Genomic DNA, 16,278 nt, shown 5'->3' with positions numbered 1-16,278 from the left:
TTCCTTTTCTTCCTCTTCTTCTCCATCATCTCTTTCATCTTCATCTATGTCTTTTGCCTTTCTTTTTCTTTTTTCCTTTCTCTCTATTTTTTTCTTCTATTTAATTTGTGCCTTTCCCACTGGTGAGAGTTTCAGCATGTAGGCCTTACCTCTTTTTTTTATTTGTTTATTTATTAAAAATTTCTACCTCCTCCCCTCCTCCCATTTTCCTCCCACTCCCCCCATTTCCTCTCCCCCTCCCTCTCCAGTCCTAAGAGCAGTCAGGGTTTCCTGCCCTGTGGGAAGTCCAAGGTCCTCCACCCTCCATCCAGGTCTAGAAAGGTGAGCATCCACAGAGACTAGGCTCCCACAAGGCCAGTCCATGCAGTAGAATCAAAACTCACTGCCATTATCCTTGACTTCTCAGTCAGACCTCATTGTCAGCCACATTCAGAGAGTCACCTCTTAATTGTGCAAAAGGTAGATATCTTATCAACAGATCTCCCTCTAAATATAAATCTCTTACAACCAGAAAAATCCTATATGTCCTATGTCGGGCAGATTTCCTTTTCTTGTCTTCTTTGTATAAGTGATAACTTGCATGTTTGTGTGTGGAAGGGTGCATATGTTTGCAAATGTGTTCATGCATGAGGACAATTGCGTCTGTCATTTCTCAGGTACCATCCACCTTGAGTTTTGAGACAAGGTCTCTCATTATCCTAGAACTCACCAAGTAAGCTAGGTTCACCGGCCAGCTAGCTCCAGGTATTCACCTGCCTCCACTGTCCAAACACAAAGATGCGAAGTGTGCACCACAATGCTCAGCTTTTTAGTTTTTTAAAGTTGGGTTTTGGAAGATCAAACTTAAGACCAAAGGCTTGCATGGGAAACACTTTACTACGTGCGTTATCAGTTCAGCTTCTGTCTGTATTTCTCAAAATTACCATCTCAAATCATCCTTATCTGAAGGAGGATTATTGATCCCATGACAGCAGATTCTGTACTCTTAGAGTCACACTTTGGAGTGACAGGCCCTTAGTCCTTGCAAAAAAATTGCAAGCAGAGTATAGTTTGTTCTGTATTTTTAGTGTTTTACTTTCCTTTCATAATTGAGCGTAACCACTATTATTATTAAGTATTCAATTAAAATACACACCAAATTGTCTTAAAATGAAATATAAAAGATACTTTATTTCAAATTATTTGGAGCATTTCCCAATACATGGTGTGAAATCATGACTTTTTGTGCTATATAATTAATTTCATATTTTACTTAGTTTTTAAAAAAGCCTGTTGCATAAATTTTTAAACAGCTGTTGAATCCTCATCAGTACACAGTGATTTTTTTTGCATTCCGTTATACACTCAGAGACACGGGGATATGTGCATTATTAAACAGCAATCAAAAGGTACAAATATCGTTAGGAATCATTATTATGATTTTTCTTTTGCTCAGGGGTATGGGGGCTATATTGCAGCAATGATCTTAAAGTCAGATGAGAAGCTTTTCAAATGTGGAGCCGTGGTTGCACCCATCTCAGACATGAGGTTGTATGGTGAGTATGTCCTACAGACAGTCCTAATCTAAGGTATTGATGGGTGGAAAGCAAAATGCCAATGCAGAGAAACTCAATTGAGCTCATTTATCATGTGTTATTAAAGCCTGTTGTGAGTTATCACCTCCCTGATGCAATTGATTTTACCAGAGCATGACAATTGCATTTGAAGTGCATGAATAAATAATGAAACGGTACAATTTGCTTCTTCTGATGCTGTTTTCTTTATCCTTTGGTCGCAGCCTCGGCTTTCTCTGAGCGTTACCTTGGTATGCCATCAAAGGAAGAAAGCACTTACCAGGTAACTAAGACAAAAATAACAACAAAAGGCAAAGGTCACTTTTTTATTATGAAGATTAGGTTGAATTTCTTCCATTTGGGTCTCTCCATACATACAAATACTTGTGTTTTACTTACAGGCCTCCAGTGCACTGCATAACATTCATGGTCTAAAAGAAGAAAATATATTAATAATTCACGGAACTGCTGATAGTAAGTATTGTATTTGCTGCTTCTATCTGATGGGAGTTATCCTGCTACAAAGGGACACATCTTACATGTAGGACTTGTTTCCAGAGGGTCCTGTAACGCTACTGAACAAGAGTACAGAAAGTAACATGGAGAATGAGATGTCTGGCAGGAAATGGGAAGGAAATATGGTAGTACTGTCCAGTATCACCTTCTTGACTTCCGATTTTGCATTCATGTAGACAGCAGCTACTGGCCATTTATAACCAAAGACCATATTGTGACTAGCGTTGACTAGGAAACAAGAAAATAATTGATGTCAAGATGTGGTTCCATCAGGGCTCAGATCAATGAATGTGGTATTTGTGTGGGAGTATGTATGAATGTGTAGATTTATGCCTCCATGTTTGCCTATGTGTATGCATGTATCCTTTAATTACAATTAGGTTAGGAGCTATGAAGTCTAAGAGTCATGTGTTAATCTGGGTTCCTACCTGAAATATAAAAAGATGCACAGGAAAACAGTAATGGGCTCCACGCGGAGCAGCTCATGGCTGATACCCATAGTCCTTTTGTTTTACTGTGCAACAAACTTTTCACCACAATGTTAAATGTATAAAAGAGAAAAACAAAGAAAACCTGGTGCGGCCTACACAGGGACCCTTTGTTCTCTTGAGAACTCTTTTGAAAATCCACAGTTATCACATATTGTGCAATGTATTCAGAAAATGATTTAGTTAATAGAAGCATTGCATTATGCACGTCTACAGAGAGCACCATGCTTCTAAAGGATGCCATAGTATTAATACCGTCCACATATGTCCGTAGCAGTCATGCGAAGTCACTAATTGTTAACCATGTGTCAGAAAGTGCACTAACAGCACTTAGCAATGTCTTATTTGTTCTGCAGGAAAATGCTGTCCTACAGAGCTACCATTTTCACACCCAGCCTATTAGAGATATAAATGTTGGGAAAGCAGGACTTTACATGGAGATTTGTTCTGGTACTGCAGTTCTTATCTGCTTCACTATGAAACCTAAGCCAGCTGAACCAATAATAGTGAAAATGAGATGATTTTATACTAGACGCCACCCTACAATTTTTTTAGTACTCTTTGAAACCCATATATTAAATGTCTTAGTTAGGGCTTTTATTTCTGTGAAGAGACACCATGACAACAGCCATGCTTAAAGAGAAAACATTAAATTGGGGTGGCTCACTTACAGATTCAGAGGTTTAACCATTACCATCATGATGGGGAGTATGGCAGTGTGCGTGCACATGTAGTACTAAAGTCCTACATCTTGCAGGCACCAGGAAGTTGACTGAAACACTGGGTGGCTTCCTGAGCATAGGAAACCTCAAGGCCCTCTTCCACAGAGACAAACTTCCTTTAATAAGGCTATACTCATTCCAACAAAGTCACACCTCCTAAAAGTGCCACTCCCAGAGATTGTGGAGGCCAACCACATCCCAACTACCACGTTAAGTTGCTGATATTACTGTAATTATGTTTCCTATTTGATTCAGTTTCAGACCAAGTGCTTCACATACCTCATGTTATATAGTGGTTCAGAGGGATATGGCCATGTCTGTACACAGAGTTCATGGCACACATGTCCACATTCACCACACAGCTCATAGAGAAGCTGACTTGTGGGTGTTTGATGACATTCTTTGATTTATTTAATTAACATTTTTTTCATTTATTTTACTCGAGATTTCCCTCTGTCCTCTCCTCCTGTTCCCTCCCATGGTCCTCCTGCGTCCCATCTACCCCTTTCTCATCCACTCCTCTTCTGTCTGCATTCAGAAAGGTGCAGGTCTCCCATGGGCTTGAACAAAGCATGGCACATCAAGTTGAAACAGGATCAAGCTCCTCCCCCTGCATCAAGGCTGGGAAAGTAATTCAGCATGAGGAGCATGTTCCCAAAAGACAGCTAAGCATCAATGACAGGTCCTGATCTCACCACTGGGAACCGTACAAACAGACTAGCTATTATCATTGCCCAGAAAAACAATAAGTCCATCCATTTATTCAGTCAAACTTTATTGTCCCATTTAGTCCTTTGAAAAAGACAAATAGCATACAACAGACTTTACACTGAAATCAAAACAGAAAAGAATCAAATGCAAAGTTGTTGGGGGGATAGTTCAGTGAGGACCTAAGGTTGGATAAGCTTGGATCCTAGAATCCAAGTAGAGCCGGACATAGTGGTGTGCACCTGTAATCATAGTGTTCCTAAGGAGAGATCGGAGGAGGAGACAGGAAGGAGAGGACAGAGGAGACTACAAGATGGCTACCAGGTAGCCTAGTATGCCCAGTGTACAATGGTAGACTCTGTCTCAAATCAGTTGAAAGACAGGGATTGACACTCAAGGTTGTCCTCCTGTCTCTTGTCTTGTCTCTTGAGCCCATACTCACACATCACACATATTCTCTCTCTCTCTCCCTCCCTCTGCCTCTCTCTCCAGCCCTCCCTCTCACTCCTGCCACGATAATTCATTTGCATGCTTATCTTTTCAGCCACATCTAAATGTAAACATGATAGAGTCCTTTTCACATATTTTCCCTTTCATCCTCCAAAAAATATGAATTATATGAGATTATTTTACATCAAGCATTGCCCATATAAGTCTATATTTATTGTCACAAGCATATACCAAGCAAATTATAGTTATTTAGAATTGGTGATGTTTTTCTTATTAATTATAATAGAAAATTGTTCAGAAAGATCTTGAGCATATTTTAAATGAATGACTCTTTGGAACTGTCTACCCTCTGCTGTATAGAAAGATAATTTGCCACCATAAAATGAGAGCCTAGGGAGGCTAAGACCACTGATAAGGCTGCTCTAATTTGACAAAGACAGATACAAAATATTAGCTTAAAGTTATTCATAGAAATCTAAGTATATGTATAGAGTGAAATGAATAGCCTAGGCAGAATACAAGCAAACTCTAGCACAAGAAGATTTGAGTGGCAGGACCAAGCTTAAGTAACTAGCTCAGACAAAGCCATTACTAACTACAGAACTTCTGAAATGTGTATTCCAAAGCTTAAGGACCTTCCATTCAGACAGAAGGAAGATGGAGGGAAAAGAGAAAGAAACGGTTTGTTCTAAATCAAATATTTAACACTGAATAATGAGTGACATACTCTATCTTCTCAACATGGGACATTCAGTTTTAGTACAAGATTTTAATTACATTAATTCATATAGTTACATATTGTGTGTATATGTATATGTGCCCATGCTTACAAAAGCATGTGTTTGGGATCAGTGGACAACTTTTGGAAGTCTGTTCTCTACACCATTTATGGGTCCCAGTAATTGATTTCAAGTTGTAAAGCTTCCTGTCTAGCACCCTTTTCTGCTGCGCCATCTCACTGCTGCCCACTCCTAACTTAAAATAATAATATAGTGTCAATTTCTATGAATTTCTAGATTCTAGAAATCCTCGAGTATGTATATGAAGATATTTCACTGTGTTAATGGCAGGCAAGACACTCATTACCTTTAGTGTTTAGAAAGAACTAAATATATAATTAGTTACAAAATAAATTATCTCATGCAAAATACACCTAAATGACCTTATACAGAATTTGGCAGGTGGCTCTCTCATGCACAGTCCGGAGGTTGGATTCCCCAGAATCCAAGTAAAAAGTAAAGCACAGGTATGGCAGTGTATGGTTATAATCCCAGTGTAGGCAAGATGCTGAGCAAAGACAAGTGGATAAAGGGAACCTGCTGGCCAGCTAAGTTAGCTTATTTATCAAAGTCCTAGGCCATTCAGAGACCATGTCTCAAATAAAGAGTTGAAGGAATTTGAGTAATTTCTTCCAAAGTGGTTCTCTGACTTCCACACACACCCAGAAATGTACATATGCACACCCCCTCACAGGAGCAATCACACAAATGTACACATATGTAAAGACTTCCATTGAATACTTAAATTCACCTTAGTAATAGCCCCCTTGTTCGTGCTCTGTTTTATGATGTGAAATGAAACTCTGCAATTTTACCTAACAGCTTTCTAGTTAAAATTAAAGATGGGCCTTCCAAGTGAATAATGTACGCAAGATACTTATGCTCTTTGGAAAATATATTAAAACTTTCTGGTTCTAATGGATTCATTTCTTTCCAATTTCATAATTTAATATTTTCGCAGCAAAAGTTCATTTCCAACATTCAGCAGAATTGATCAAGCATCTGATAAAAGCTGGGGTGAATTATACTCTGCAGGTAAGCCGCCATTCCAGAAAAGTCTTCTCATCTCAACTTTATATCAGGGTGCTGGAGCTCTCAGTGGGACCTGTGACTTTGTGTCTGTGGCAAGGAAGCATCACATTACAAGAGCTCCTGGGAAAGTAAAACATCTCTTGAAAAATGTGTATGTGTGTATGCCTGTGTGTGCCTGTGCATGAGCACATGCATGTGTGTAGCCATAATTGCATGTGCATGTGCACATGCTGTGCCCGCATGCATACGTGTGTGTGTGTTTGTGTGAGCCACATAGCATGTGTGGATGTTGGAGGACAACAGAGCAAATATCAAATACTGTAGCTTCATGTTCATCACCCAGAGGATATAATGGCATGGCATCAATTTCATAGGGCTTGATAGGACATTTCCCAGTGTCCTCACTGGGTAAAGTCGTTAGAACTGATTTCTGGGGCTGGTTCTGTTCACTGCCTCTTCCTTCACAAGGCTTTCTGTGTTTTCTTTTTCTCTAAACTAACTTCTGGGTTCTCCATTGACTTCACTTTATCACCTTAGCCATTATCCTCATAGGGGTTGGCTAAATAGCTAACACAGACTGACCAGTCATTATCCTTGGTAACCTTGCAGTCTTCACGACTCCATAATTCTCCACAGGAGCAACATTAGAAACCCATGGCCAACCCCAAGGTCCCAGCTAGTGTGAGATGTGGCTGGGCCTGTTTGAGCCACAGTCGTACCTTCTCATTTTATGGGTTTAACCCAGAAAAACAAGTGACTAGAAGGCTCTGTGTGAAGTCACCATGCCCTGGTTCATTTTTCTCAAGAAAATTCTCTAAGAGTTTACTTTTTATGTCTCTGAACCTGCTATAGCAAAAATCTTTTCACTTTCTGACATGCCCTCAAGGCATGTGAAGCGATCCTACCCTCCTACAGAGACAGAAAATTCTAACCTCCTTTGCACATTGCATTTTAACTTCTTAGACCTGTCTTAAGGAAGTATATTGCCTTTACTGTAAAACTGACCAGAAAATGTGTGGACATTTTTAAGATGCATAAAAAACTGATACATAATTACAAATTCTCTCAAGCAAATACTTTAGAGGTCTGGACCTTGTATTCCAGAAGTTACATGTTTAGTCAAGCAGACTACAATATTTAGGCCACAGTAGTCAAGAAGAACAAGAAAGAGTCTACTATTTTGGCCAACAAGCTATAATTTAAATGAATTTTTGTATTATCTTGGTGAGAAAGGTTACTGAAAGGAACAGTATCTTCTACTAAGATTCTACTACTGATATCATAGTTTTACCACTGTGAAGAGACACATGACCAAAGCCATGCTTATAAAAGAAAGCATTTAAGCATGGGATAAAACTGGACTCTCTGAACATGGCGAACAATGAGAGCTGATGAGACGCCAAGGACAATGGCAAGGGGTTTTGATCCTACGTAATGTGCTGGCTTTGTGGGAGCCTAGCCAGTTTGGATGTTCACCTTCCTAGATATGGATGGAGGGGGGAGAACCTAGGACTTACCACAGGGCAGGGAACCCTGACTGCTCTTTGGACTGGAGAGGGAGGGGGAAAGGAGTGGGGGGAGGAGGAGAAGGGTGGGAGGAGGGGGAGAAGGTTGGGAGGAGGGGGAGGGAAATGGGAGGCTGGGAGGAGGTGGAAACTTGTTTTATTTTTCTCATTTTCTCAATAAAAAAAAAGATTTTTTTTAAAAGAAAGCATTTAATTGAGCACTTAGTTTCAGAGGTTAATCCATTATCATCATGGTAAAAAACATAGTGTCATGCAGGCAGACATGATGCTACAGAAGTAGCTGAGAATTCCATAACCCAATGAAAAGACAGCAGAAAGAGAGAAACTAACTGGGTCTTTGAAATCTCAAAGCCCACCCCTAATGACACACTTTCTACAACAAGGTCACACTTCGTAATCCTTCTAATCCTTTCAAATAGTGTCACTTCCTAGTGACTATGAATTCAAATACATGAGCCTATGGTGGTCATTTTTATTCAAACCATAACACAAGGAATCTGACAAGGGTTTAAACTCTTTTTTTTATTTATTTATTTTTCGAGACAGGGTTTCTCTGTAGCTTTTGGTTCCTGTCCTGGAACTAGCTCTTGTAGACCAGGCTGGCCTCGAACTCACAGAGATCCGCCTGCCTCTGCCTCCTGAGTGCTGGGATTAAAGGCGTGCGCCACCACCGCCCGGCGGGTTTAAACTCTTGAGTCTAAATAGAGACCCTTCTCACAGGTTTAAGAGAAAAGAGAAATGTCCAAAGCTATATGGCTGATGAGTATCCCTTAGTACCTGCTTAAAATCAGGTTATTTCTGTTTCCCATGTCATAGCAGAAATGGAAAAGATTCAGCCTTTCAGCTAACATGGGTCGATCCAACCAGATTTAGATTCTTTAGAGAATTTAGAAAACTTTCTTTGGGGAAGTGAGTATTAAAAACTTGCAGGAAATCATAGGAAGGTTAATGTAGAGAGAGAAAGACCCTAGCTCTGGAAGACCCTAGCCCAACCTAACAGTTACTTGATTTCACCTTTTTCTTTAATGTCAGGTCTATCCAGATGAAGGATATCATGTTTCCGATAAGAGCAAGCATCATTTCTACAGCACAATCCTCAGATTTTTCAGTGATTGTCTAAAGGAAGAAATATCCGTGCTGCCTCCAGAACCAGAAGAAGATGAATAATAGACCCTGCTAGACAGTGCTGAAGGGGTTATGGAGGCTCAATGAAACCGAACCAAGGGACTGTCATGTTGTAGATGCTCCAGAATTCCAAGGACAGCTTGAGGAGATGAAACTGGAACAGCACACTCAGAAAGTGAACTAGAACTTGCAGGCAGACGTCCTCATCTACTGTGCTGCCAAGAGTGCAGAAGGTGTTTCATTGTAATGGGAAGTTTCAAGGGTTGGTTTCCTGGGGAAAAAAAAAATTAGTTTCACATTAAAGTAGGAATAGTGCATGTTTCCTTCTGTTATCCCCTTTTGTTCTGTGACTAGTTACCCTCACTTTGATTTCAATGGCCACAATCACCTTTGCATAAAGTGCATAACATACCATCAGTATCATAGTCCCTGATTTTTGATGGCTGAGCTGCAATCTAACATGTTAATGTATCTTTATAATAAGTGCAATTCTCTCATTGTCTATTATTATGCTTAAGAAAATATTCAGTTAATAAACAAAAAGCAGAGTATTTTACATAAAGTTCTGTTTTTAAAAGGCATTATTAAATGAGTCAAGACTATGTAGAAATATGGATCTCAGCACCTTCCAAAGTCAGGCAGTTTTCAGTAGATAGAATACCTTTAAGTCAACACACACGAGTGTATGTCTCACAATATAATATATATATACACACACGTGTGCATATGCAGACAGTGAGTCAATCTTTATATGTTACTCATGCTACAAAGGGTAAACTTTAATGAATTAGAATGGATAATCTTATAAGGCTGCAATGTGGACACTTCGTTTAATGAGCCAAATATGATGAGACCCTTTTGTTTCCAGTTCAGATTGTAGCAATTGCTTTCCTATAAATGTTTGGGTTGTGTTTGGTATTGTTTTTAGTGGTTAATAGTTTTCTAGTTGCAGTTTACTTTTTTGAATATGATATCTTGTCACATGTAAATTAGATACTTAAATATTAAATTATAGTTTCTGATAAAGAAATTTTGTTAAACAAATGCAATGCCACTGAGTGGCATTTTGCTCTCTTGGTGGAGAAAGCTTTTTTAAAAACTCAGACCTTTAACTTCCAGCTCCCAGTGCAGTAAAGTCAATTCTCATTTTTGTTATAGAAGCAAAAATCTGAATTATTTCATTGTTTCCAGAGTCAACTTAGCATTCCATGCTGGACTGATTCATCTGTTGTTGTTTAATTAAGCCCTTGTGGTAAGAATTGGAAGTGAAATCTTTTTTATTCATTGCCCCCCAAAATTTACAAATAGCAGTATGTGGTGTTTTATTGAAACGGAAGGCACATGGGTACCAAATCCTCCAATGTGTCTGTCAGCTTGCAGCAGTACGTAAGTGAGAATGACAAACAAGACCAACTGTGTGGAACTTCATTCAGAGAAGGCAGTGGGGTGACTGAAGCCAGGGTGTGTTCTCAGTCCACTTGAGGCATCATCCAGGAGATGTTTCAAAGTCTGAAGCCAAACTCTGAGAAGATCCAGGCAGTCTAATGTATGTTCACAGCTTGAGATCTGTTCTTAAAGGGGAAGCTGGGTTACCATGTCCTCTGAAAACCAGGAAAGGAATTTTAAAAGCCAAGAATGTGTCCAGTCTCCCTCTGCTTCTTCAGCGAAGCAGCCCAAAAGATTCTGAGATCTGGTCCTGGGACTCTGAGGTCAGCTCTCTCACTTTTCTCCTCAGTGCTTTGGAATTGTATCTTCTCTGCTCCATTAGATTCAATTTAATGTGAAAAGATGCCCTCTCCAGAAAGACCGATTTTAGGTCCTTTTCAAGGATAGTGAACACATTTTTTTAACAAAATAGGTTGTAATGTTTCCAAGGAAAGTTTTGCCTATTTTATTAAAATGGGAGTTTCTTTCTAGGCTGATTTGAAGTCCAACTGAAGCTTTTTAATCAATATTTTAGATTTCAACCACTAGAGATTTTTATGATGCAAATAATTATGTTGTCTGAAAGATGTGGTTTATTGAATGTCTATTTGAGTAACATTTAAAAAGTGTTTACCTTTACTGTTCATCATTTCTCTTGTTTATGGTTATTATCAATGTTTATCTATTTTTTGATTAATTTAATACAGTTTGTAATGTGAAAGTTGCTTGTCTGGGACCACTTTCACCTCACAGTACCGATGGATCTCACAAGAAAACATGATGTTTAATAGGAACATGGAAAGTTGTCCTTTCTGTGATTTTGGGGGCTCCCAGGACTGGGCCACACCACACAAAGGAAACACCAGTGTCTTCTTCTATTTTGTGTCATGGAACTATGTTACTGGATAGGAGCTTTACACTTTTGCCTCACTTGCTTTCCAATGATTTTTAAATGCATATTTACAAATTATGAGAGTTTCCTGAAACTATAATGGCAAACTTCCCACATGATAATTTTTCCTTAATATTAAAGTAAAGCTACAAAATAAACTAACAGTTCTATAGTGAGAGACATCTGAAGTATTAACTCAGAAATGAACACAGCCTTTTGAAACTCCATTGAAAGCAAATTTGCTTCTCTCACTTCCATTTAGAGCTTTACTTACTCAGTAAATAGGGATCAACGAGAAGTGTCTTGGTGTCTCTTCTATTGCTAAGATAAATCACAATCACCATAAGCAACTTAGGAAGGCTTATTTTGGCTTCCTTCCACATGTCAGGGAAGATATGTTGTAGGAGTACTGAGGTCTGGCCAGCTGTCACAAAGCAGAAGGAAAACAAGAAGTGGGACAAGGCTAAAACCATCCAATCTACCCTTGGTGGTGTACTTTCTCAAGCAAAGCTCTGCCTCCAAAAGGTTCTATAGATCCACTCCCTACCCCTAAACAGTGCTTCAAACTGAGATCAAGTGTTCAAACATGGGAGCCTGGAGGGAACATTTGACATTCAAGCTACAAGAAGAGGGCTATGTTATTCTGTTGTTCTCTAAAGAATGAAAGGATGGGGTACTGTCCAAAACATGAATCTCAAAAGCCTGTGATGATGCTTCAGCTCTGTACACACTCCCATTAAGGATTGTGCTTGCAGAATTATAAGAATGAGGTGTCTTAAGCTCTGGTGAGTTACCATGTGGAGAATTATCTAATCCATTGCCCTTTGGGTGAGATAGGCCTTGATTTCTGCCAGGTAGAGCATTATTTGGGCCATCCCTACCCCACTTCTGATGACTTTAAAATGAGAGTTACAAGCCTAGAGAAATGCTACATGGGTTAAGAGCACTTGGTCCTTTTGTGGAGGATCCAGGTACCCAGAGGGTCCTACAACAGCCTGTAATTTCAGTTCCAGCTGATTTGATTTGATATCCTCCTCTGGCCTTTGTAGGAACCTTCATGCACATGGAGCACCTACAGAAAAAAACAGATGCACACACACAAAAATACACATACACACATATGTATACCTATAAACAAGTTCCTGTCATGTCTCTTGGGTCTGGTGGGCACATAACTTCTATTTCAGAATCATGTTCTTTGATCTGATAATCTTTGCCTCCTGCAGCAATCAGTATTTCATAAGTATGATCTGACCTCTACATTCTGGTTTGAGAATTCTCTAACAGAAATGATGGCCGCTAGAACCCATACTCATTAGTGACACATTAAGTACTTATATGCAGGTCTAGCTCCTCCATTGTAACCCAGTCTTGGAAGCTCCTCCTGAACATGTGACGTGTAGTTCTGGGAAGGCTTCCTGGGCTCCCATTGACCACAGGCAAATTCTTCTCTTTCCTCCTTTTCTCATTCTTCTCAGTCTTCAATCTTTCTTCTTAGGATTGCTTTCTAAAATTAACTACACTTGTATCATCTGGTGACAAAGGACCTACTTTCCGGAGGAAGTCTGTTTTCCACAAGACCTTATTCTGTGAATATGATGAAATAAGGAGATAACATGAAAATAAAACTGGTTTCTTTCTTCCTTCCCTTCTTTGTAAAGAGTCTTATGTCATATTATGTTGCTTTACTTTATATTATGTTATATTATTTTCTGAGGCAGCATCTCCTGCAGTAGCCATGGTGGACTTGGAATTAACAACATAAATCAGGCTGGCCTTAAACTCACAGGGATTCACCTGCTTCTACCTGTCCACCATGTATGCCTCTGTGTTCCACTTGAAACTATGGTTTCTTTCCAGATTTGAATATGATGCTGTCTCTATTTAAAATTTATATAAATTGCCAACTATATGCAAAGCAATTTCAAGCAATGGCCTGAGATCTTGGTATTCCCACATAATTCATAAAGGAACCAAGTTTATATGAAGTTTGTAACTCACCCACAATTATGTATCTAAGAAGTAAACAGGTTAGGTCACAGCTGCAGCCAACTGAGAAGCTTATGTCATGGCTGCTCTTCTCTGCATTGCTACTAAGTCAATATGAAAAGAGCAAAGTCGTGTTCAACCATCTGAGTCACAATGCTAAATATCTGAGTTTATAGTCCTGGGTATTTTTTGAATAGCTTACCATTTTTATTTCCACTAGTCAGCCTAGTGCTGAGGTGTGTTTGGAATTGTCTGAGTAGATTCACTAATGTCAAGAGGACATGTATATTATAATATTGACATGTTTGATGAGGGCTGAAGGATTAAGGAGATAGCTCAGTGGATGAGAAGTACTTACATAGAAAACTTGAGGATCTTCAGCACCCATGTAAAGAGCTGAACTGGGTAGTCAACTTTTGTAGTCCCAGGACTGGAGAGAAAGAGCCATGCACATGTTTGCAGTCATACAGCCTGGTAGAATGGGAATGCATGAAGTTGTAGAGAGACAGAGGAACATACGTGAAGCTGACTTCTGGCCTTCACAGACATGAAACTGGTGGTGGTGGTGGTGGTAATGGAAGACTCTTAACTTTTAAACTGGAGATATAGAAGATCTATTCCTACTTGTGAACTTAGGCTCAAATGGCCATGACTGTATTCCAGAGAGGTCATTAGTGAGTACCCTTGTGCATACATTATTCCAAGTTTATTCCATACAAGGGTGTGTCCATAGTTTGAAGAAGGTTTTTGTTGATAAAAGACCCAGGCTTGTAAACATGATAATCTCACACCATTTTTTATGCTACACATTCAGGAAAAATATTTTGGTGCTTAGAGTCAGAGCAGACTCAAACAAACTTGACTTGCCTCCCATAGTCAACCACTGAAAGAAAATAATTTGTTTCACCACTGATTTGATCACTGTTGATCAAATTTTTGTTGAAAAAAATTTAATACATTTTGCAAAATTTTAGAAATTTTTAGAAGAAAACACAACACTTCTCAAGGCTCGTTGGATAATGCACTGACCACATACATGGGAAGACCTCTCTGAAAGACACATAAAGTTAGACACAATAGCACAAAACTGTAGTTGCAGAGCTTTCTGTGATGATTAGGAGATGGAGGCAGGAGAAACCAAGAAGTCCCTGGCCCTATTAGCCTGCCAAACACAGTGGAAAACAAGATATTCTATCTCAAACACAGTGGTATTCAAGGACCAGTGTCCTCTTGCTCCATTCACCTGCACACACAGACATAGACATACTACAAATACATACACACAAATAAAATGCATTAGCTCAAAGACCAGACAAACAGTTTTGAAAGGATTATATTCAAGTTCAGTTTTGATACTTTTTATTCTAGAGTACCAGTGAACATTCCATGAGCTTATGGGGGTATAGGAGCCGAGTGACATAGCTTTTCAGTTGCTAGGAATATCTGTGTTGGCTACCACTCCTGTCCAGTTCAGTTAGACCTAGTGTTGCTGAGCTTGAAGTTACAGTCTATATCCAACCTGTAGTTTCAGATTTGGTCACATATTCTCAAGAAGCCCAATTAAGAAGGAGAAAATGCGTAATAGGGAGATTTACTTAATGTGGTCATACTGGGACAAGAAACAAAGAGACATTATCTAATCCATCTTCAGGGTCTTAATGTGACTTTACAGTTACACAAGGAACAAGTGAAATCACCATCTAAATCATCCCTGTCAATGTGTGATCCCTCCCACTATTGAACCAACGTTGTCTGGGCTTCAGTCTCATCCTATAAGGTGATCTGACAAGTTCTTAACCCCTCCTTCTTCTGTACTACAGGTCCCTCCCTCCTCTGGCTGTTACAATGCTTCAGCCTTCTTCTTCTCCCAGCATAAGATCTTGGGACAATTCAAGTTTCTCTGGTCAACTGAGGGACACAAGTGTCTCTTTAGAATACCTTCATTTTCTGTCACCCTGGTTACAATAGCACTATTTTAGCTATTTGACATAAGTTTAGTGTGAGAAAGCAGACTTTCTTCCCCCTTGAAGTTTCATTTACCTTCGTTCCCAATGTAGGCTATTTGCCACATAAGCTCAAACATGTGAAGTTGGCAGCAGTGCTCTCTGATAAAAAGAATCAAGAGTCAGAGGGGTTAAACAATTCCTCAGTGGTAACTATCATACAGTCCAACAATAGGACTGGAAAATGAAGTCAGTTGTGATGCCTCTGAGTCTGGTCACAGTTTTGAGTTAGATTCTGAATTCACAGCAGCTGCCATTAGGTTGGGTTAAACTGTGGAATCACTGGATCTTCATAAAGAGCTATCATTTGACATTTTCCAAGCTACAAGTAAACAGATATAAATTCAAAGTGGTTTAAATTCCTGTGACTAGGCAGATGCATGATTGCCTTCTAAAAATTTGTCCCATTTGCCAACTCTCAGGCATGATCCTGTGGGAAACAGAATCAGAATTATCTGCACAATCACCAAGTTGAGAAGTATCAGGTGGAGCATGTGAGGAGGGCACTGATGAGGACTGTCCTTTAGGGGAAGACATTTATTGAAAGAATTACTAATGTCAATGCCATGGGCAAACAAACAAAGAGACAGCAACTTAGCAGGGGTTCTGATGAGAGTTCTAGCCACAGGCAGAATGGAGATGCTTCCTTATATGTCTCACAGAAAGCATTATGTTTCTACAACACGAGCATGTAGACAAACTGTCCCTGATTCTTGGGTTACATGAAAAGGTGAAGGAAAGCTTTTCACAGGAAAAGTATAACTCTGAGAATGAACCCCCATCATAGCTCTCTGATATCCTAAGGAGTCTAGAAACCTGAGGCTTGGTCAGCTTTCTTAGTTCTTCATTCTTCCAGAATCCAAACTCCTGGAACATCTTTTTTTATAGACTCAGAGACAGGCTCTTGACACAGTGTCTACCTCTTCCTATAGCAGCAGGGAACCTAGCATCAACTGTGAGGACAAAGAGAGAAAGGGCTGCAGAAGGCCTTGCCTGGAACAATGACTGCTCTTGGATTGCAACAAAAGTGATGGCCTTTCATTTTACATGCTAAAATTTGAGAAACATTG

General features: G+C 39.5%; 1 protein-coding gene across 3 annotated transcripts in view; it reads left to right on the top strand.

Annotated features, from left to right (window-relative positions):
• The window catches only part of Dpp10 (dipeptidyl peptidase like 10), a 1,483,954-nt gene extending 1,471,086 nt beyond the window's left edge, over positions 1 to 12,868 (top strand). For all 3 annotated transcript variants that reach the window (XM_075987761.1, XM_075987760.1, XM_075987762.1), the window contains exons 22-26: positions 1,436 to 1,535; positions 1,778 to 1,836; positions 1,955 to 2,027; positions 6,178 to 6,251; positions 8,807 to 12,868. In XM_075987761.1, coding sequence (XP_075843876.1) covers positions 1,436 to 1,535; positions 1,778 to 1,836; positions 1,955 to 2,027; positions 6,178 to 6,251; positions 8,807 to 8,941 — 441 coding nt within the window. In that variant the 3' untranslated portion in view covers positions 8,942 to 12,868. The remainder of the gene's footprint in view (positions 1 to 1,435; positions 1,536 to 1,777; positions 1,837 to 1,954; positions 2,028 to 6,177; positions 6,252 to 8,806) is intronic.
• Positions 12,869 to 16,278: the final 3,410 nt, after the last annotated feature.

This window comes from Microtus pennsylvanicus, chromosome 10, assembly GCF_037038515.1.
Source record: "Microtus pennsylvanicus isolate mMicPen1 chromosome 10, mMicPen1.hap1, whole genome shotgun sequence".
Lineage (NCBI taxonomy): Eukaryota > Metazoa > Chordata > Mammalia > Rodentia > Cricetidae > Microtus > Microtus pennsylvanicus.
The sequence above is the reverse complement of the archived record's forward strand: the minus strand, read 5'-3'. Positions and strand labels throughout refer to the sequence as shown.